Source organism: Lolium rigidum, chromosome 7, assembly GCF_022539505.1.
Source record: "Lolium rigidum isolate FL_2022 chromosome 7, APGP_CSIRO_Lrig_0.1, whole genome shotgun sequence".
NCBI classification, from domain to species: Eukaryota; Viridiplantae; Streptophyta; class Magnoliopsida; order Poales; family Poaceae; genus Lolium; species Lolium rigidum.
Window position 1 is genome coordinate 264,782,938 of NC_061514.1, and position 23,288 is coordinate 264,806,225.

The window sequence follows — 23,288 nt, forward strand, 5'->3', positions numbered from 1 at the left end:
AGAATAGTCAAGAACTTGTCTCTAGACACCTGATAGGGCCACCGGAATAGGGCCTCTGTGAAGAGCGGTTTGGTAGGGTGGAAGTAGTCCCGATATTGTCGGTAGTGGCAACCCTCTCGATCCCGCTTCAGGTTGCCCCTGCGAGACCTTGTCGAGCCTTTGTGCATCGGCCTCTGAATCTCAGTGTGCTCGCGGATGAGGGAGGCCGCGGCAACCATGAGCCCCGAAGAGGCGTATGCCTCATCTTTCGATAACCTATCAAGGACGTCCTTGACGAAGAATTCGATCGACTGCTTGAGTCCATCTACAGGACAACAATTATGGGTCAATGGCATGCCTTGTTCAAGCAAACATGCAAAAATGGTCCAGGATTTCGTACCAAGCAATTGGCCAAACTAGTCGTGAGAGGTGAGGTCGGCGGGCAATTCCGAGCGAAATAGCGGTGCGAGGGGATGCTGGCGATGCTACGAGGGACATCCGGCGATGCTATTGGCTGCATACGATGTTGCTACAAGTGGTGGGGTGGTGTTTCTACAAGCAGTGGGCGGCATTGATGCCGGCGGTGGGCGGTGATTCTGCCGACGACATCCGATGTTGGTACTAGCGGTTGTGTGGTGTTGCTATCGGCGGCGGGCGACGATGGTGCAGACTCCATTCGGTGTTGCTGCAAGCGACGGGTGGTGTTGATACCGGCGGCGGGCGGCGATGTCGTCGGTGGCGCAGGCTGTGATGTTGTCTTCATACGGTGAGGGGGGAGGGGGGAGAGAAGGGTCGTATTGATGTGCTGCTCTTGGAAGAAATACATAGAAGGAAGAGTCGGTCTCATCCATGTTTATCGCAACTATTGATTAAATAAAGTATATTGTACCGGTATGGTCGCATGATGGTGTTGGAATTTTGGATTTTTTTCTCATGGTTATAGCGAGGGGGATTGCTCTTGCAATATTTTTCTCGGCTGCTTCATCTTACACATTGATGATTCGTTGGCTCCCAGCAATGTCGACTAGCCTATTTAAATATTATTTTTTATGTCAACTAGGCTATTTAAATGTTTTTTTTCCTGAAATACAAATATTGATACTCTTTTGGATGTGGATTGATTATTTTAATGTTATGTGTATACATGCAACCTTGGTATTACGATGGCTCAAATTAAAATTGTAGAAGAACCCTCGTTGATACCGTTTCTTTATTTTGTTATCGCTGGAGACACGTGGTATTGATTGTGAAAAATAATACTGCACCGGTAGAACTAAAGAGTGTCATTAAGTCGACGACCAGCGGCATAAATACCCAAAGCAGACCAAGATCCACAGATAAGAGTGTGGAAAACAAAGGGCAAAACAGTCCTAACAAACACAGGATCCAGACGACCCAATAGCTCACAATTCAGAAGGCGCGACAAACACAGGCTCACAATTCAGAAGGCGCGACGCATCCTCGACGCAGAAGTCCGGGACTAGAGCAGGTTCAGGCTGGCAGCGGCCACGGACAGCACGGATGCGGCGATCGTCAGGGCGAAGGAGCAACCGACAGTCGACGCCGCATTACCGTGTGGCGATGGCGCTGCTGCGGCAGCTCGGCCAGCGGAGCCACCGCCAGCGGCGGACGGAGTGGGCGCCATGGAGGGCGCCGTGGAAGGGGCAGCAGAGGAGAGCACGGGGACGTCGACCTTCTGCCCGATGGCGCAGTGGCCCGGGAAGCCGCAGAGGAAGTAGTGGTGACCGGTGGTGTTGAGGACGACGGAGTCCTTGCCCGTGGACCAGGTGGCCGTCGGCTTCGTCACGTCGCAGTTCTTGTAGTCCGCCTTGCTCACAGCGATGACGTTGTGGAACTGCTTGTTGTACGTGAACACTGCGCCATTTTTCAGGAAAGTTAGTCACCCCCACAAGAGTAAATTAATCTGACATTGCTATCATATGGAGGAAACAACAATTATTTGCACAACTTATTAAATTGAATAAAATCAACACGTTGTTAACTGTTCCCGGCCATCAGTCTGATTTTAAAAAAGGCCCTGGAGCGTCAGCATTATCATGGAAGAACCTTTTTTTGGTTGTTGTGGAATAGCATAAGCCATCAGGTGTATTTCATATCAGAAAGTATCCTACCGACCCACTCAACAACAGTCTACGTCTTCAGAAGTTGGCATTAAAAAATCTCTCAATCTACTAATTGTCAAATGTGATTGACAATTTGTCTTAATTCTTCTCACCCAACCTGATGGAAATCATGATAGTCATTTTGGTTTAGCAAACACATGGTCAGGAGTTAACAGGCAAACTGTTGCCAAACACATGGTCAGGAGTTAACAGGCAAACTGTTGCCAAAACTTGAGTGGTCACTACGATCCACAAATAGTGCTAGGATCAGCATGCTACCATTACAGCCAATGGGTATACCTCAACCTGGAATCCACCCGCATCGCAGACAATATAGCGTGGCAACCTATCATGCAAATTGATAGTCATGGATCTCCTCCGTGGATGGGCCACAGCCATATACATACATTTGTGGTTGTCCGATTACTCTCTATAAAGGCAGGATATATGCCGTCTTCTTTTCGGCCCACCTAGCGCTACCAACCAACAATGAGAGCGCATGCATATGTGAGTTGGCAACAGGTTCCAACATAATTTGGTAAGTTGCAAAAGGGGCCTTTCAGGCAGATGGGGAGATGAACAGCATGGTCCCTAGCTAGCTAGGACTCGAGGAAGGAGATGTTGGTCCACCGAGGAAGCTCCCAATTGGTGAATGGGTGATAGAAAGTGGAGCAAGGAACAATCAAAGCATCATATATATTGATGTGAACAATCTTTGGATCTGTGTAAAAACTTTTCCTAGTGGATACAGTATTATAGACTACAACAAATTTTCCCCACACATGATAAGCGAAGAAGAAACGCAATACTATGAGACTTTTCAGAATCTGACTCAGTATTATCCCTAGTCAAGCATACCTACGTTTCACCCGGTTTATAGAGAAATATGTTAATACGTACACCATCAAACCTATACATTACAAAGATAATTTCTATGATGAATCTAATGAAACTGAATTGGTTTTGTAGATACTGATATATTTTTTTGTATAAACTTGGTCAAATGTAAAGTAATTTAACTTAGGCAATGGTAAAATTAGGATTATTTTGCAACACAAGGAGTAGAAAATCACGGTTTGCCATTTCAGAGGTATGCGAATACACAATTGCTATCCTGGTGTGAAAGAAAGTGTTGTGAAGATGTTGCATGGCACTGCCAAGCACAACGACTTTCGAATGAATTGCGCGGATGAAATAGTAGTGGAGTTTTTGTGCATCACGTGTAATAATTTATTTTGCTCCGTTGATGATGATCAATTGTTGTGACTTTGCTCATTCAATGCCAAAAAAAAAGGAAAAAGGAAAAGCCTTTTAAAAGGGAGTAGTTCTTTCGCTGCAATTTTCTCCAGTTGGGCCCTGCAAATTGCAAAGAATGGCCTGCATTCCAGGAGCGCGTGAAGAGAAAGAAAGCTTATCCTTAATCAACAAAGCAAACAGGGCCTTTATAGCCATTATTATTACTGGTTTTTCTCACGCTTTAGAAAAACCGATCCTTACTTTCAAGACCCACAGACAACAAAAGAGGGCAATAATGTGGAAAAGTGCAAATTTAGCTCAGGCTACATGTATCTCGGTTTTTTTTGAAAAAGTTCAAAAACAGCACAAAAATTGACTAGTTCTGGAGATTTCAAGATTTCCACTTTTCACTATTTCAGATCTCACTTTTTATCATTTTTGCACACCCTGAAATATAAGATATTTAGAGGTTGCAAGTCGGTAAAATACATCAGAGATAGGGATTTTTTCCAGGATTTTTAAAACTTTTAAACGTAGTTTTGATTATTATTTAAAAAAACAAGCTAGATGTTGCTCGAGCTACAAAACGCTGCACTCGCAATAATGCCTGGTAGTCCAGACCACGAGCAGAAGTATGTCCATTCATATATCGGACGTGAGACACCCTTTTGCGTGGAGAAAAAAACATGTGAAGTGTGTCCACGGATGTGCGCTGATGTCAGCCAGCCACTCACGCATTTCCGGCAAGAGCCCCCGGATTCTAGTTTGTTGCACAACAGCTCGCTGCCAAGAAAGCATGAAGACTAGCACAATACATAGGAGGCGTGCGACGGTCGGCGGGCGGGGCAGACCGAAAAGCCGCCGCGACGACGACCCCGGCTGGGCGGCCAGCCCGTCCTTGCAGGGCCAGTCAGGTTGGGCCGAAAGGCAGGCTCGGTCAGGCTGGGCGGTGCGTGGTGGGTGGTTGGGGTCTCTCCTCCAACGCCATCGGCGTGCGCGCGGATGCGGTTGCGGTTGCGCACTGGACCGCGACGTACCGGCAGTCCGGCGCCGGTCACGTTGCGGATACGGCCAGGGCCAGCCAAGTCCCAGCGAGGCCAGGGACCCTGCGGCCTGACACGTACATGATGCGGACCACTGCCGGCTGCCGTCACATCGTCGTAGGGGATATCTCAGTCTTTGCACAAACTGGGTACTCCCTAGCTCTGCTGAACTGCAGCTACAGTTATGAACTGTGCACCACTGCCGCCCGCTACATCTGCTTGCTAGCAACACCATGTGTGGAGTTTTGCTACAACCATCAACTCATGTTAACGCCTTTCCCCCATGTTACCAAAGTTTTCAGGCTCATCAAGACCATGTTTAACTAGTAGTATACCTAGACTATATAAGCTACAATGTCATCTAATTAAGCCATCATCTATATACTCCTAACTTGGCAGCCAAAATGGTGCTCCCTCCGTCCATAGCATGTTTTAGATTTATCTAAATATGCTAAATTTAGATAAATTTAAGGCATGTATTTATGAACAGAGTTAGTACTACTATTTTTCCACGGTACATTGATGGTGAACACGATGCAACCGGACAAAACCTTCAACAAATGTGGCAAATTCACCAAATGAGTACTTCCACTCCCTCTGTTCCATAATATTTATACCAAATTCAAATGTATTTATTCATAAGATATCTAAATATGTCTAAATTTACGACAACAATTTATAAAATATTTTGTTGTTTGTTGGCTTGCTGTGGAGAAAATACCACGACAAGCCCCCAAACAACACGCTACGGGTCTTGCTAGAACTCAATGATGTCGGCCTCCAAACACGGCACGACTTTGCAGTGTGTGCGGTGTAGCATCACCGAGCAGCGAGAGCCAGTTAATGAGGCTTCGACTGGAGTCACGCACGTCGCGGCGCGGGCGGTGGTCGCGCCGCACCGAATCACAGCAAGGATCACGCTGCGCTGGATAAGCACCGCCGGCCGACGGCCGTGAAGCCAGCTGCATGCTAGTACGGCGGTGGGTTGGGTGCTCTGCTCTTGCGTGGCAAAAGGTTACAGCAAAAGCCAAGCAAGCAAATGGTTATTCAGGGATGGATAACGACGTCGCCCGTCCAGAGCCTTCTATTCTATGCCGCACAATCATCCAGCCCGTAGTCCAGCGGCTGTGCCGAATCGTCTGCCGATCGATCGGCCGAGTGTCGTCCTGCGAGTGATTTCTGTTAAAGTAAGCTCGGAAGTCGGAAGTGGGAGCTCGGGCCCGCCTCTTCCTTACTCGACTAGCGGTGCTGCCATGGAACTGGTGGTAGGATTTATCTACTGCTCCAAATTGGCAAGCTAGCAAAAAATACGGCTAAATTTGCATCAAAAAATATACTCATATCTGGTTTCCTTCAAAATATTTCGTGATATTTTTGATTTTATGTGTAGCCAAATATGCAGCGTATTATTATTTGGCAAAATTCTCTGCAGACATGTAGACAACATATGCATGTATCCACGCAATTTTCAATTCTTCTTTTGAAACACTAAAAATATCATGTTTCACATTTTAAATATACTTCGGGAGCACAAACTCTGCGCTCCAAGCTGTAGCTCTTGCTCGATCGGGAGCCACAGAGTACTGTGAGAAATGCTCTGGTTCTTGCTCGCGCGAATCTCTGCAAGATCACACCGGGACGCACATACATACTAGCATCCCGACTCCCCCGTAGGCGAAAAGATGACTTTAAGCTTAAGCGCATGCGCAGGTACTGAAATTGAGCAGCATACAGCCGTGTACTTGCATACAGAGCTTCAGACCTCAGGTTTCGCCGACAAAAGCGTGGTTAATTAGTTTACGACGGGACTCTTGTTCTTCGCACCCATGCCCCCGAAATTGGAAGGAAAAAAATCGCAGCGCGAGCAACGGAGTGCGTGACTCGTGCCGTGTGCGTGCGAGACATAGCAGGAGGGAGACTGGAGGCGTACCGATGGTGTCGCCGACGCTGAACTTCTTGGACTTGGCCCAGCTGCCGTAGTCGGGGTTGTTCATGATGGTCCACCCCAGCTTGTCGCCCACCTCGTACACGGCCGCCGCCGCCGTCCCCGCCCACATCACCGCGGCCACAGCCGCTGCAACGGCCAAGGCCGAACCACTCCTTGCCCCACCCATGGAGATCGGGAAGAATAGACACAGAAATGGAAGGTGGAGAGGCTCCGGCTACTTCCGAGCTCTGTTTCTAGTAGCTCACTAGAGTGTGAGTGGAGTGTAGTGCTGCCGGTTAAATAAAGCTCCACACAGGCCCACGGACAGCCTCCCGAAACTCCGAAACTGCCCTTGCGGCGAGCGTTTGGTGAAGACGGACTGGTGAGGATTTTGACGGGTCCACCGTGGTAAGAGCATCTCCAGCCGTGTCCCCCCAAAGCGTTCCTAAAGGAATTTGGGCGCGCGGGACAAAAAATGCATTCCAGCCGCGTCCTCTAAAGCTCATTTTTGTCCGGCGCGGTCCGGTACGGTGTCCGGCGCTCCGAGCCCGTCCCCGTCCCACAGGGGACGCACCGGGGACGCCGGACACAACGAAAAGCGAGGCGGGCTCCCACATGTCGGCGACTATTTGTATAAATCGTTGATTCGCGCCTCTTTTCTCGTCGCTCCTTCCTTCCCGCGCCTCCCACCCCACCGCCGCCGCTGGATTTCTCGGCTGTTTGGCGTCTGATCTCTGCTGAGAGTCGGTACCGTTGTCGCGACTGGGGCTCCCGCCGGTCGTGCCGCCGCCGCCGCGTCGCCAGCGCATCCCAGAACGCGCCGTCAAATCCGCCCCACCTCCGCGCCACGTAAGGTGCTCGACGACTTGCCGTGTAGGCGCGATTGGCCGTTGTTTGTTGCGTCGTCCGCCTCGGCGCACACTTTAACCATTGATTTTGCTTTAGCCATTGACAGCGATGATGAGATGGTTGCCCCGCCGGCTGGAGGACGAGCAAGCCTTCGACGACGACTCGCGGGAGCATTTGTCGATCATCGCGTCCCTCCGAGACATGCTTGACGCCGAGGCGGAGAAGGAAGAGAGCGCGCGCCGCGAGGATCAAGGCCGGGAAGAAGGAAGTCGAAGCCCCGACAGAGGATGGAGGGGCATGCCATGCTGCACAACGACTACTTCGCCGACGAGGCAACACATGCCGACAATTTTCGGCGCCGGTACAGGATGAGCAAGGGGATGTTCATGAATTTGAAAACAATCCTCGCAAATATTTTTATTCATATACTATATTTGATAAATGATTCTGTGTTAAAAAGAAGTATTTTAAATGTTTGGGGGCAGCGTTTGGGGGACGCGGCTGGGGAGCGACGTCCCCCAAAGGCGGCACGAACAAAACACGTCCCCCAAACGCTCAATCCGGCGCGGTTTGGGGGACGCTTTGGGGGACGCGGTACGGAGATGCTCTAAGTTCTTTTTTTTTGTGGAGAAAATAACAACAACAAAAATGCCACACTTCGCGCGATCTGGTCGGAAATTACCATTTTAGAGTTTTTTAACACATAAATACCACTTGTCATCATTAGCAACGGTTGCTGCTCTATTGCGTTGCTCCTTTGGAGGTTTATCACGACGACTTCCTAACTGTCTACTATAATAAACTCTATTATGACAAATTTTGTCAGGCTCGGTGATGGAGGGACTAGGACGGCGGCGCGCCTTCGGTTTGCACTAGTGTCTGTAGTCGTCGCTAGGTGGTCCAATGTCCTAATTGTAATTTTTATTACTTTCAAGCCTTTTTGTACTATTATTGATGATTATTAATAGATCGATGCAATTTTTGCAAAAAAAATACCACTTCAAAGATATGGTGGTGATAGAAAATATTGATTATGACTTTACCGAATTTTCATAGAACTCGAAGGCCTATGTGAAAAATAGCCGGAGAGATAAGATTTCCTATCTTCTTTTTTTCCGTCGATTCCATCCTCCACGGAATTGGGACGTGTCTGGGCACCGCCCGACCAGACCTCTCTTGGAGTCGCCGTGCACAAACACCTGCGCCGGTTGGGAGCATGCCTACCGTTGTCGCCTAGGATGGGGGCTGCGTGCTTACTACGAGGCCAGGCCCCCCCACCGACCACCACACACCGGCGAGCTGCGCGAGCAGGGGAGAGGCACCCGAGATGCATGCATCCAGATGCTACATCGATGATGGCCCTCACAACCATTGCAGGAGAGAAGAGCAAGGATGATGCTGGAGCGTGGCCACCCTTCACCACCCTTCGCCTGCAACCGAGGTCGCCATTGACACCTCACTGCCGTGCGATCGATGTAGACCTCACTGGTCCAAGACGCCATCTCTACAAGCTCTCCCTCTCCTTCCTCGTCCTTCTCCTCGAACTAATCGAGCCAAAACGGATGGAGTTGTATCCTTATTTATACAGTTCCATTATAAAATATTTATACAATATCAATACACAAGCGGTACCAAATACACACAGATAAGCATTATTATATAATTAGCCAAGTAAACCAAATCATTACATGATCTACTAAACTGTGTAACAGACAAGATTTAAACAATGGACAAGACCTATACATTACACAATGGACAAGACCTGTACACTGGGTACTACACATCCGGATACTGCTCCGGCTCCGTGGGTGGGTAATGAACAATGACCTGTCAACATTTATTGGGCCGTGGAACTCACAATCAGATGTAGAGGAGACGGCCCGCTGTTTGTAGTAGAAGTATGTTTGACCGAATAAACCATCCACACAGAAATAACACTTTATCCCTGGCTCCATCCCGTAACGCTCTGTCATCTCTATCCAACGAGCCCCATGGAAATAGGTTTGGTTTGTCTCATTGGTGACTTTCAACGAAGGTCCTCTCCGGTATGGCCAGTGAGTCTTGTTGAAGGGTGACTTCAAACTTTCCTAGTTGGTTAATGTTTCTAACATCTAGGGTTAGGGATTGTGAGTCATACCCTCATCCATTGGAGGAGCCGCTTGGAGGAGATATACATTTTGATCCACCTCTTTACCATTGGGATCAAGTGCAAGATGACATTTAGTAACCATTGGAGTGGCTACACCTTTCATCTCCGTCATCTTGAACCTCTTGAGCATGTCTTGGAGATATTTTGCTTGATTGATGAAAATCCCTTCTCTCAATTGCTTGATCTCAAAACCAAGAAATAACCTCATCTCTCCCATCATAGACATCTCAAACCTATCGGTCATAACCTTTGAAAATTCATCATTGAAAGCTTTGTTAGTTGAGCCAAAGATAATATCATCAACATATAATTGGCAAACGAAAAGCTCCCCATTGACCCTCTTAGTAAAAAGAGTGGGATCGATTAGCCCAACATCAAACCCACGGTCTATCAATAATTCTTTAAGGTGCTCGTACCAAGCTCTAGGAGCTTGTTTGAGACCATAAAGAGCTTTATCGAGCTTATAGACGTGGTTAGGAAAGTCGGGATCCTCAAACCCCGGGGGTTGCTTAACATAAACCTCTTCATGCAAAGGACCATTAAGAAAAACACTTTTCACATCCATTTGTTGTAACTTAAATTATGATGCGATGCATAAGTAAGAAGGATACAGATGGACTCAAGGTGAGCCATGGGAGCATAAGTTTCTCCAAAGTCAATTCCTTCAATTTGAGAGAAACCTTGAGCCACCAATCTTGCCTTGTTTCTCACAACATTTCCAAACTCATCTTTCTTGGTCTTCAAAATCCATTTAGTGCCTATAACATTGCGGCACTCCTTTGGCTTTTCTACTAAAGACCATACTTTGTTGCACTTGAAGTTGTTGAATTCATCGTGCATAGCTTCCAACCAATCCGGATCTTCAAGAGCTTCAAATACTTTCTTGGGTTCCACTAAGGAGATATAAGCATGATGATTGCTAAAATTAGCCAATTGTCTTCCTGTGGAAACTCTTCCTCTTACATCACTTAGGGCCTTATCATGAGTGTGTCCAAGAATTTCCAAGTTCCTATCTCTTCTTGCTAGACGACCTGCCTCAATCTCCTCCTTGGTTCTTCTTGGCCTTGGAGGTATCACTTGATCAACTTGATCGTTTAGGTCCCCGTCTTGACCTTCAACTTGAGCATCGTCAATCTCTTGAGAGTGCTCAACATCATGTGCTTGATCTTGGACATTATTCGGTGAATATCAACTATTGAATGGATCCTCATCGGAGGCATCATGAATTCTTGGTTGATCTTGCACACTAGAGGGAGGGTTTTGTTCTTGTTCTTGGGTTGGTGCATCATTAGCTTCAAGAGATGGAGTTTGTTGATGTTGAGAAGATGAGGGCTCCACCATGGTAGAGCATAGTCCTTCCCGAGACGCCACACCGTGTCCCTCAATGGGGCGGAAAAATCCCACACCCATTCTTACTATGGCATCTTGAGGTATTTCATCACCTGCACAAACATCAACTTGCCCCACTTGGGAGCCATCATTTTCCTCGAACTTCACACTACAAGATTCGATGATAATCCCGGAGGATACGTCAAAGACTCTATAAGTGTGAGATTCGGCACCGTAACCAACAAATATACCCTCCAAAGCTTTAGGAGCAAATTTAGATAAACGAACTCCTTTGATTTAATAGAAAAACTTACACCCGAACACCTTGAAGTATGAGATATTAGGCTTGTTCCCGGTGAGTATTTCATATGGAGTCTTGTTCAAGCCCTTACGGAGATAGAGCCGGTTAGAAGAGTGGCAAGAGGTGGAGATGGCTTCGGCCCAAAATTATAGCGGGATTTGTATTCCGCCATCATAGATCTTGCCATATCCATAAGAGTCTGGTTCTTCCTCTCCGCAACACCATTTTGTTGAGGGGTGTATGCAACGGAATATTGATGTCTTATCCCCTCGTCACTAAGAAAATCATTGAGTGTGTACTTCTTGAACTCGGAGCCGTTGTCACTTCTTATTGCCATTATAAGGAGGTTGTGTTGACGTGCACCTCGGTGGCAAAGTCAATGAAGATTTATTGAGTATCATCTTTCTTTTTGAGAAAGTAGACCCAAGTGTATCTTGAGTAGTCATCAACAATCACCAAGCAATGTTTCTTCGCACCAAGACTTGCATGAGTGGTGGGACCAAAGAGATCCACATGAAGGAGCTCCAATATCCTCTTGGAAGAGATAATAGTCTTGTTTGGGTGCAGGGAGTCATGCATTTTGCCTTCAACACAAGCCCTACAAACACGATCTTTGGCAAAAGACACATTTTCCATTAGACCCACAATATGGTTCCCCTTGTGAAGACTTTGCAAAGTTCTCATGTTGACATGGGCCAAGCGGCGATGCCACAACCAACCCACATCCGCCTTTCCGAATAGGCACATCGCACTTGTCGTGGTGGTCCCCGAGAAGTCCACCACATACAAGTTGTTTTCGCGATACCCAACGAATGCGACTTTTAGAGTCTTGCTCCACAAGAGGACCACAATATCATTATCAATAAAGACGGTGAAACCCATCTTGCCAAGGGCGGAAACGGATAACAAATTGTAGCCAAGGGTTTTGACAAGCATGACATCCACAAGAGTAACGTTGTGTGCAACCACAACCTTGCCAAAACCCAATACCTCGGATGTAGAATTATCGCCAAAGGAGACGGTGATATCATTAATGTTGGGCCTCAACTCCTCGACGAGATTCTTTCCGCCGGTCATATGACTTGTGCATCCAAGCACCCATTTTTACCCTCCGGCGGCATAGTCCTACATGAGATCAATTCTTGGATTTAGGTACCCATTTTTCAATGGGTCCTCTTTTGTTACCAACAAGGGTCTTTGGGACCTAAATAGACCAAGCAACATAACCATCATATGGGCCAACATATTTTGCATAAACATCACCATAATAATCTTTAAATAAAACATATTGAGGGTTAGCAATTCTCGCATCATCATCATTAATGGTTTTGGCCTTTGGGGCTTCACCATTAGTGATAGCCTTCTTCTTTTCTTGTGCGGTCTTGGCCTTCTTTTTGTTGCCTTCTTTTTGTTGCCTTCTTTGCCTTGGCATTAAAACCAATGCCCTCCTTCCCATTGTTTGATCTTTGTTTACTCAAAAGATCATCCAAAGATAACTTACTTTGGGGAGAGGAGGCCTTAGCAAGTTCATCCTTTAACCTAGCATTTTCCTCAGTAATATTTGCATGATCACAAGAAGAGGTAGAGGAGCTAGGCACATCATATTTAGCAAGCCTAATTTGAAGTTGCTCATTAGACTTGGAGAGGAGTGAGTATTCACTCTTCAAAGCTTTGTGAGTCTTGTCTTGTTCATCTAGATCCTTAACAAGTTTCTCATGATCAACACCAAATTTGGCCCTTTCCTTTTTAAGCACTTTTGTTTTAGCCCTAGCAAGATCTCTTGCTTTAGTAAGCTTATTAATTTCATCTTGAGGCTCTTCAAGAGTTTCTATCCTCTCTTCAAGAGAAGCTATAATTTCTTGTCCTTCCTCAAGGGCATTTTTAAGAGAGGCTATTCCAAGAGAGTCCTCTCTTTCTATTTGACATTTTTTATCAAGAGCATCATCAAGTTGTGCTATACGAACCATGAGATTTGAAACATGGTTTTTAGTGTCACCTTTCAAGTCAAGAATGAACTCATCGAAATCAAGCATTTCTTCTTTCACTTTTAAACTAGCATGATCAACCTCTAGATCATTTGATATGTTAGGCATAAAGGGGTTAGGGGATGATACCTCGGAAGATTTAGCCATGAAGCAACTTTCTTCCTTCATAAGAATATCCTCATTGGGGGATTCAATTGATGATGAAGAGTTGTTGGAGAGGGAAGCAAGAGCAACCAATCCATTGGAAGTTTCTTCTTCTTCATCATCATCATCCCCGGATGTGTATTCTTCTTGGGTTGATAGCACAATAGATGTGTCCAAGGAGGACCTTGCCATGAAGCAATGTGCATTCTTGATGCGAGGGTTCTCATTGGGGGATTCAAAGAGAGAAGAAGAGGGAATATTGGTGGTGGCAATGGCGGCCACTTCCTTTGAGGTTTCTTCTTCATCACTACTACTTTGAACTTCATCGGAAGAATACTCTTCCTTAGTCATTAGCACAATCCTTGAAGGCCTCTTATCGTTCTTACTATTGTTGTAGAATTTCTTGTTGGGAGCCTTTGAATCTTTGCTCTTGTCCTTGGGAATGAGCCTTCCACCGCGAGTTTCCTTATGTTCATAGGGGCATTGGGCGATGAAATGGTTCTTGTCACCACAATTGTAGCACGATCTTGTTTTTGGGCCCAAACTCTTGAACCCGCTTGAGCTCTTCCTCTTGATGTTATCTTCCTTTGCCTTGGATGGAATGCCATGTGGTCGTTGTAGTGGTATTCCAAATCATCCGGATAGGACATACTCCAAGATGTCCTATATGGTTCTTGTGGGTTCACTTATTCCACGGTATTGACCGTCAAGGCAAGGTTGGTCCCTCTTGACATCCCAATGGCACGATTGCGAGAATCTTGAGAGTTTTGTTCGAGCACCTTGAGAGCTTGCAACTCATGCACCACTTGTTGTGAGGTGAGAGAAGGAAAGCTTTCTCTCCCAACTAGAGTCTTGACATCAATGGGTTCAAACGGCATCATGCAATCAATATACTTGTCCTTGATCCAAAAATCATCAATATGTTGGGCACCCACATTCCGAAAAGCATCGGCAACGGTGATGAGTCTTCTATACATGACTTGATGATCTTCATCCGGTAGCCTCATGAATCATTCAACTTGATTCCGAAGAGCACTATACTTGTTTCTCTTCATGCTTTCACTTCCCATGAAGCTAGAAGCCAAGCCCTCCCAAGATTCCTTGGCGGTTGCGAAATTACGAACAAGGGCCAAGTCCTTTGTCCCCACACTAGTTTGAATCATGTGCAAGGCAATGGAGTTGAGTTGGTTGTCAACCTCTTCTCTTCTAGTCAACTTGTTGGGGTTGTATGGCTTGTACCCTTCCAAGACGATTCTCCATAGTTCATTGGAGGCACTGCAAACATGAGAGCGAAACTCAAATTGTCAAGTAGCAAAATCTTGATCATTAAACTTGGGTGGGTCGCCTCTAGTGTTTATATGAGGATGGGGAACCGGAATGTCGGGAGAGCGGAAAGGTGGAGCCACGTTATTGTAGCTCACACCCTCACTTGTTGCTCTAGGAGAAGTAATGGGGATTTTAGTATTGTCTAAGTGATCACTCTCCAAGGGTGTGGTAGAAGAGGGTGAGCCCGAAGCATCTCCCTTTTCTAACTCACTCTTGTCCCTTTCCTCTTTGACGGGGATGACAGAGGGAGCCCGCGGCAAAAGCTCGGAAATTATTTTCCTCATGTTTTCCATTTGAGCTTCCATGGAGGACCTCAAAGATGTTTCCATCAACTTGAGATCATCCATGGAGACCGGCTTCGCGGCCCCTTCCGTAACCTCATCGTTCGGCATACTCTTAGGCGGTTAAGCCCGAAATAAGAGCCGAGGCTCTGATACCAATTGAAATGATCGTATGCCGCACCTAGAGGGGGGTGAATAGGTGCTAACCAATTTTTAGTTCTTTTTCAATTTAGGCTTGACACAAAGGTAAATTCTCTAGATATGCAACTATGTGAATTTACCTATATGACAAGGTTAACAACTAAGCAAGATATAGCTACGCAATATATAGGAGAGATAATCGGATAGAGGTAACCGAGAGTGGAGCACGCGGAGACACGGAGTTGATTCTCGTAGTTCCCTTCCTTTGCAACAAGGTATGTCTATGTTTGGAGGAGTGTGGTCGCTACGAAAGCCAGACCAATGCCACGAAGGCTTCACTCAGGTCTCCTGTGAGCACCGTCACGAAGGCCTAGCCCACTTCCACTAAGGGATTTCCTCGAGGCGGAAACCAGGACTTTACAAGATTCTTTGGGCACACATCCACAGCCAAATTGGAGGCTCCCAAATCTGTAACAACACAACAATTAACAAGAACACATCAACAACAAACAACTAGGGATTCCAAAATAGGAACACTAGCAAAGGGGCCTCAAGCATGTGAGGAGGAAATGCAAATCGCTTCGGTGAAGATGTAGATCGGGGTCTTCTCCTTCGAATCTCCAAAGATCAAGAGCTTTGGTTGGTTGGAGGAGGAGATCTTGTGATTCTTGTATTTCTTGAGGTGGCTCTAATGGTGATGAACTTGGCAGGAATTTGAGCAACTTGGGGAGGAGGAAGAAGGGGAGTATAAATACACCCCTCCAAAATCCAGTCGTTGGGGGAAATGCAGGGTCGGATAATCTGGTGTAAGTGAGGGCCGGATAAACCCCCCCCCCCCCCCCGGAAAATCCAGGTTCTGGAAAAATCCGGGCAAAAGTCCGGCCCTGGATCCAGAATGTTACTGCACGACAAGGTCGAAAGTCCTTAGCCAAATTTCAGGGGCCGAATATTTTGCAAATATCCGCCTCGGAAAATCCGGCCTGGTGAAGTTGATCCTGCTGCCTTTTGTCTTGTTTTTCCACCCAAAACAACCACATACACATACATATATATTATCTGCACCATCTCATCAAACATCAGTGTATCACATATATTGACATCAAACATTTTAAAACATAATCCGAGAGATGTTCTTTCAAGTGGCCCATGACCCGTTCGCAACGCGCAAGGGCTCCCATCTCGCTGGCGCAGTCATGCAGGAATTCGACCCAGGCAACCAAACGCGCCCTAAGGTGCTGAGTTCTCACTAATCCAAGTTTTTTTTTATTGTGGGAGTATCACTGGGCCAACTGCTGGCCATGGGCGGAATGGAATAACACTTGCCATCTCTTGTTTTATAAAGGGCCCACCATACTCTCTAGATATGGGCCGATCCCGCATTCCAGTCACACAGTACAATTGAGCCCAAACCCGCTCGGCCCCAAGATCAAAAACCTCCGTCGGCTATCTCCTTCTCCGGTCCTCCCTTCCTCTCCTTATCCACAGTTCACACCAATCCACTACGCTCCACCCGGCTGCTGCCCCTCCGACATGGCGCTCCACGCCGTCTCCCCCGCGACGGCGGCCTCCCCGCCCTGCGCCCTCTCCTCTGCCCGCATTCCTCAGCGCCCAGGTCGCCCTCCTCCTTCCTCCGCTTCCCTCCCGCATGCTCGAAACTGGAGCTCTGACGCCCGCGAATATTTATCCGCGTTCTGCTTTTATCCGTTGCACTGGAGCCGGCGCGCTAGGACGTACAGTGGTCAGGAATGCAGCGGCATGCTAATGTACATGCTTCGATCGATTCTCCTTTCGCGCCGCAACCTATGTAGTGACATTGCTGTGTGCATTGCTGTGTGCATCGCGTCATTTTATTTGTAACCGTAGTAGGGTTTTAGTTGTAATTAAGGATGAATTTGGTTTAGAATGACAGGCTATGCTCGGCTGTTTATAGAGTAATCATTGAAAAACCTCGTATTGTGCACTTCGATACTTGATCAAGTGACATGCCATTTCAGCGGTTCAGCCTATAATTCACAGTTCTTCTGACAAATTAATGTCCTCCAACCAAGTACTTCAAATTTTAGGATCTAGAAAGCTAATGTGATTCCCAGACAGGTAAATATCAGGAAGTGTTGATGGCATCTTTCAAAATTCTCGATCATTCAGAAAGGATTGAGGCCATGCACCAATGGATGTATCGCATGAAACTAATCACTTGCTATTTGTTGTTTGCCCATGGCAACCCAGCGTTACGAATGTTGATAATGTGGCTATACTTGACACACAAGACTACTGCATTTACATATTTTCATCAGAAATGAATAAAATGGCACTGGCATCTTATCGGAGAATACTGTATTTCACATTTTCAACTGTGTAGTTTGTCTCTCAGTACTGTTACTGCCCTACTAGTACCTTATTTACATAGTTTCCTTATGACTGAATATTTTGGCATTGTCTCATTAGAGAATACTTTATTTCACAGGTTGTGGTTGTCTCTCCAATCGCTCATCCCTATTGAGTTTCTCTACAAACTTCATGAACCTTCATTCTGGAGCAGTGGGCTTCTTCAGTGTGCCGCTGGTTCTCCAACACTCTGACAAGAGGCGAGTAGCTTTGTATTAAAATATTTCTTGCATACTTACTGATCTTCAAGCTAATCTTCATTAACTTGCGATTATCATATCATCAGAGCAGTTTTGAGGCATGCCACTATTGAAGAAATCGAGGCAGAAAAATCAATCATTGAAGACCAAGCTGTAAATACAATGCAACTCTGTGTGTTAAAAGGGGGATTCTTTTATTTGCCGGTGCCTTTGGTGCTAACTAGTTGCCGCTGTGTATCTTCAGAAAGAAAAGATGGAGAAGGCACTTGAAACAATGCAAACTAACTTCAATACCGTGAGGACTGGGCGGGCAAACCCATCTATGCTTGACAGGATTGAGGTTTGATGACTCAACCTTTCTCCTTTCTATGTTATCCTTTGCATGATAGCACCTGTTTCTCCGTATAACGTTCTTTTACATGAATATATATTAAACAAGAAATCTTACTTGTTTACTTAATAACTGAGAATACATGTGACGGAGTAGTTAGTGCAGTTGCCTAATAGTTACCATTAAATTCTGAATTAAATTCTGAACCGATCTCAGTGGAACAAATATGTTCTCATTGAGTAGAGATTCTTTGCAAACAATTGGATTGACTTCTTGATATTAAGACTAAGGCACAATGAGCTTGCTGTGCAAAGGTCAAGCTGCCGATATGACTAACTATTCCTTACAGGTTGAGTACTATGGTACTCCTGTGAACTTGAAGAGCATTGCACAGATAAATACTCCAGATGCGTCTTCTCTTCTTATCCAGCCATTTGACAAATCTTGGTAAGCTATTTATTGCCCCCAGTTCAGACGTCACTTGGTATTGTTTAGTTGAAGTCCTATTATGTTGACATACATATGCTCTGCAGCCTCAAGCTCATTGAGAAAGCTATAGTTGCTGCAAATATTGGGGTAACACCAAGCAATGATGGAGAAGTGATACGAGTCACTGTCCCACCATTGACATCTGACCGCAGAAAGGTTTGTATATAGCATATGTGACGTCCTATGCTTATATTAATTCTATGGTGCATTTGTGAAGCTTTAGTTTGCATGATTGTCTCCTTTTTCCCCTTTGTGTTGGAATTCCTTTGGAAAGTATGCACAATAGAATTATTTACATCCAGACCACTTTGTATTAACCACAGAGCTGAGGTATTTTGTGTTTGAGAACAAAAAGAAAGCCTTAGTTAATTGTGGTGAAAAGACTGCAATAATTGATTAATGAGGTATAGAAATCGCCCGAGGAAAAATAGCACTTCTCTTAAACGCATTTTTCTGACACTTATGTGACCTCCAAGTAGCTCCTTCACTGTTGGCTAGTACCATAGTAATTGAACATCCTGCTTTACCTCAAAGAAGAGTATAAGTTGCTTTCAGCATATTGCATAAGCAAAGCAAGTTTATTTCAGTGGGAACTTTTCAGATGGATTATCTGCTAATTTTTTACATGCTACTTAGATGGTGTTATTTCAAATATGCGAATTGGCCTTGATAACATGACTTATATTGTGTCTATAGGTCTTGCATATATTGTGAAATTCTTGAAACTTATACACTATCTGATCTTTGCTTCTTTGTGGAGCAGGAAATGGCAAAAACCGTAGCTAAACTATCTGAAGAAGGCAAGGTACGATCTCACCTCTTCACACATTCTTTTCGGCCGAACATTTATAATCGTGCTGCTAGAAATTAGTGTTTGTACTGTTGTAGTCTGATTGGCCACACTAGTCTGCACTGTTTGTTCAACAGGACTGCAGGTGCATCACTTTTAACTCTTAAGTTTACTTCTGTTATTGTCGTGATATACAGGATTTAGTAAGAAGCATGGTGTGAACTAGCTGATATGCTTGATCGAAGTTGTGTTAAGTGATGTGTCTGTTCACTGTTTACGCATAAACATGATAGCATATGGTTATTTTATCTATGAAGGTGTTCTATTTCAGACTTGATAAAAAGTTATTGCATGCTGATTTCTGTTCTAATAAACTTTATCTATGCTTTAGTATATACGAGATGTATAGACTGCACCATGTTGAGTTTCACATCAATTCTCCCGAAAGATCAGGAACTATTTTTTTAGTGGATTCAGATAGATAACATGTGCTCATTATGACTGTTCTTTTCCAGGTTGCAATAAGAAACATAAGAAGAGATGCGATCAAAGCTTACGATAAACTAGAGAAGGTTTGTTCTTCTTAGTTCGTAAGGAGTACTAGTTTGCAGGGTCTGTTGTAGCTTGCAATCAGGTCTATTTGTACCTTGCAATCAAATTAACAGCTTGCACTTGTTTACACAGGAAAAGAAACTTTCTGAAGATAACAAGAAGGATTTATCAGCTGATCTACAAGTGAGGATACACTGTCTTTGCCCTCACTCTACCACAGAGACTAAGACTAACATCTTGTACCAATTCTGCAGAAAATTACTGACGAGTACATGAAAAAGGTTGAATCCCTCCAAAAGGCGAAGGAACAGGTACCTCGGTCATTTCGTTGACCTTTCCTCTTCCTGCTTAATGTTTCAATGTTACTCATCAATTAATATAATTTGCTAAACACCTGGAATTGGACGAATTAAAAGTTGGCTTTGCTTAATGCTAAAGCAACAACTGGTACCCACGAGTTGTCATTTGATACATGGCTCCAGAACCTTGCAAAATAAACAAAGGTTGCCAATCTTTTTTCAGGAACTGAGCAAAGTTTAGGCCCCGACGTAACTGTCAAACTGGTAAGTTGCGTTTCTTCTTGTGATGTACTACGAACCTTTGGGTATGTTGAAGAAACTAAATGTATCGTTACCTAACATTGTGAAAATTTGCTGCTACAAGTTTTGTGAAGCCTTCTCGTGTTTTGATGGATGCCACTGCACCGGGATGCCACTCCCTGCCTTCTAGCTAAACCGAAGGATGCAAGTTCAGACAATGTCGCTGTGTCCCTCATTCCCTTCTTGTAATTACGCCTTGAGCACATCTTTCTTCCTGTCTGACTGTCATTGTCGATATGTTTCGTTGCTACATGAATCAAAATGCTATGTGATCCAGCGAAACGGTCTCGGTTAATGGTTCTGAACTTCTGGTTACTCTGGGGTCCACGGCAGTTTGATGCAGCAAATTCGTGAAGTCCCTACCACGCTTGAATCCCAGTGGCAGTGTCTTTAGTGAAAGAAATCCATCACTCGTCTGCTAAATCAGTAAAGTTGTGTCTGATTCCAGAGGCGAAAAAGACACTACGATTGATGCGATCGGCCATCGGCCATATCCATTGAGTGGCCGACGATTGTAGAGCGACACGTTTCTCGCCGACAACGACCAGGCTGTGAATAATCGTCGACGCTGGTGCCGCTACGTTGCGGCCCACGAACGGCAGAGCTACCATTCGGCAGGTGGCCCCTGGGACATGTCGGTCCTGTGTTCTCCACTAAGTGATGGTGACTCCGATAATTACCACACTCAGGACACGGACAGGTAAGCCTTTCTTGAGCAGTGTTGCCCATCAGATATCATCACAAGTCCACAACGATAGGACGAACGGCAATTAGGCATTTCATTTTTTTCTACATCTGTCCTTTCCGTTTGTTTTTTCCGTCATCGTTACTCCCTCCGTCCTTAGATACTAGATAAGTGTGTTCGTTTGAACATGCGTCTCAAGTTAAATTTTATTAACTTTGGCTCTCTGGAAAAAAAATAGCAGCATTTATAACAATAAATTAGACGTATACATATTCGCATGCAGATATGGAGTATGCTAAATGGTGATGTAGCTTATGGAGGTCCGATAAAATTTGACGACCGTGTTGGCCAGAAACCAACAAATGCATCGTGATCACGGAGGAACCTTCGCGGGGGAAGGGGCAAAACGATGCTCAAGCTTAGAATGTAGTATCTTCTGTAAGAGGATTTGCTGTGACATTTCGAAAAAATCCACGATCAATGCTAGCTTGGATCAGATCACCAGGGGCAAAATGCGGAGCAAACAACCAATCAACAAATCAAAACCCTAGATCAAACTTTGAGGTGACAAAAACAAGAGGTGAAAACTAGAAAAAAAGGCAGATCAACCTGGACCGTCTGGCCGGCCGAGAGGCGAATCAGAGATCGGAAAGAAAACCCCAAACCTCACCGGCCGCTCCCCCGACGTCGTCAGCTTGCTTCCGTCGCCGCTCAGCCAGGCTAGTACGGTAGTACCCAGCAGCAGTGCACAACTGCAGACTTCCATGGCGAGCAGCGCAGGCGACGACCTGACGCTTCAAGCGCAAAGAGGAGAAGAAAGGCAGCCTTGGCGCCATGGTATTCCTCGACTTTTCAGAGACCGCAGCGGGGCTCCGTGGCTTTATACTGTCCTACTGTTTGACCTAGTTCGCTTTTTGGCTCCTGCGCATGGCAGTGGCCAGTGGCACATCACGTTACCTGCTGTATTCTCTGGCCACTGGATTTTGGGGAGAGGTGAAAGATCTGGGGCCCACGATGCAGTGAACCAGGAGGCCCAGGAAATGATGTCTATTCGAACGGGGCCCGCTTGTGGGGTCCGGGATTCTACCACTGCAGCGTGGGGCCCGTGGCGGCAAACTGTGGCCCACCGGCTGAGCAGAGCGACACGGACACGGCAGCCGGTCGAGCGCCGGCCCCGCCCCCACTTGGGAAAGTGGCTCCAGCGAGGGGCAGAAGACAGATTAGGCCGCTGGAGCCCACGGCTATCCTGCCCCGATAATATCTCAGCGTCGACGTGGAGAGGAGAGTTCATAATCATACGGACCGTTCAAGACGCACTCCGATTGGTGCCCAAACAGGCTGCGGGCCAGTTTAAGAGCTTCTCTCTGCCTCCAGTGGGGTGAGTTGTTCCTTCTTCGATTGGACTTCTTCTTGGACTCAAACTATGACGGCAGGGCGACACTGTCCTACCTCCTGGACAATCCTGGCGAATCCCACAAGATTCACGTGGTCACCTGATCACCTGTGCGGTCAGAGAAGGCGGTGAAGACACAGGATGATGTCAGAAAGTCTTTGGTGAACGAAACATGGGAGTTGTGCTAGTGTGTGTCTTACCTATCTGTTGGCTTTGTAATGGATTTAGATGACGTCTGTTTTAGTGTGTGATCACTGCACAAAAAATGTTCCAGGTTTGCTGGTATTTTGGAGTTGGTTGGGATGGCAGCCAATCTCCCCAGCAAATCTGTTCCCTTTTTCGTTGATTTCTGGTTTACTCTTGTAAAAGACTTTGGCTTCTTTTTCAATGAAAAATGGAGCTGGGGGTGACCCCTCTTGATCTAAAAAAAAAGCACGCGGCGAGCAGCCACTTGTGTGTGCCCCTGCTATCCACCCTTTTTCACGTGACCTATTTTTCGGGTTTGTGTCACAAATGGCACAAACACGCAGCTGTAATAGTAAAATTTCGACTTATAGTGATCTTTCAACAGAAGCACACGATGATACCTTATCATCGTCAACACCATGAAACCGCTTCAATGCCTATCGACAGGTCACGCCTAAAACTAAAAGGACAATCTTATCCTCGTAGTGTTTTTCGCGTTCTTCCTGAAATCCCCACCGACAAATGAAGACCGGGCCTAAGGGGGGAGCTAGGCATGGTCCTACCGGTGCTGTAGCACCGGCCTAGCAATTGCACTACAATAAAGATGCCTTCGATTTCAATACTACAAATATAGATGTATGACGTAGAGGCCACTCAAGAACCCCTCAAAAAGTCCAGAGTAAACTGCGTCGGCGTTCCCCTTGCGTCGCTCCCTCCAGGCGACCGAGGGCGAAACCCTACAGCGTCGCCACCCGACCTCCCCTCCTCGTCATCCCCAGAGGTGACGCCGGCTGAAGGCCGCGTCGCCGGTGAAGGGGGCGGCGGGGATCCGAGCCCTCGCTCCTCCCGCGGCTGCTCGATGGAG

The 23,288-nt window shown here is 46.1% G+C and overlaps 2 protein-coding genes across 2 annotated transcripts; one reads left to right on the forward strand and one right to left on the reverse strand.

The window, feature by feature from the left end:
- Positions 1–1,249: 1,249 nt before the first annotated feature.
- Positions 1,250–6,560, reverse strand: LOC124679178 (mavicyanin-like). The gene is made up of 2 exons (XM_047214982.1): positions 6,312–6,560; positions 1,250–1,854 (listed from the first exon to the last, which is right to left on the reverse strand). The coding sequence occupies exons 1-2, from the start codon at positions 6,493–6,495 to the stop codon at positions 1,460–1,462; spliced, it is 579 nt and encodes a 192-aa protein (XP_047070938.1). The 5' UTR covers positions 6,496–6,560; the 3' UTR covers positions 1,250–1,459.
- Positions 6,561–16,295: 9,735 nt separating this feature from the next.
- Positions 16,296–20,460, forward strand: LOC124672424 (ribosome-recycling factor, chloroplastic-like). The gene is made up of 12 exons (XM_047208649.1): positions 16,296–16,425; positions 17,278–17,398; positions 17,485–17,551; positions 17,643–17,738; positions 18,079–18,176; positions 18,263–18,374; positions 18,982–19,023; positions 19,524–19,580; positions 19,693–19,743; positions 19,815–19,871; positions 20,083–20,123; positions 20,224–20,460. Exons 1-11 carry the CDS (start codon positions 16,344–16,346, stop codon positions 20,098–20,100), a joined length of 801 nt encoding a protein of 266 aa, XP_047064605.1. The 5' UTR covers positions 16,296–16,343; the 3' UTR covers positions 20,101–20,123; positions 20,224–20,460.
- Positions 20,461–23,288: the final 2,828 nt, after the last annotated feature.

Bases quoted from the DNA above. Each gene is read 5' to 3' on its own strand.
- LOC124679178 (XM_047214982.1), bottom strand. From the start codon at position 6,495: ATGGGTGGGGCAAGGAGTGGTTCGGCCTTGGCCGTTGCAGCGGCTGTG. The intron at 1,855-6,311 runs GTACGCCTCCAG...AAAATGGCGCAG, and splicing joins CAGCGTCGGCGACACCATCG to TGTTCACGTACAACAAGCAG.
- LOC124672424 (XM_047208649.1), top strand. From the start codon at position 16,344: ATGGCGCTCCACGCCGTCTCCCCCGCGACGGCGGCCTCCCCGCCCTGC. The intron at 17,399-17,484 runs GCGAGTAGCTTT...TCATATCATCAG, and splicing joins CTCCAACACTCTGACAAGAG to AGCAGTTTTGAGGCATGCCA. The intron at 17,552-17,642 runs GTAAATACAATG...GTGTATCTTCAG, and splicing joins CAATCATTGAAGACCAAGCT to AAAGAAAAGATGGAGAAGGC.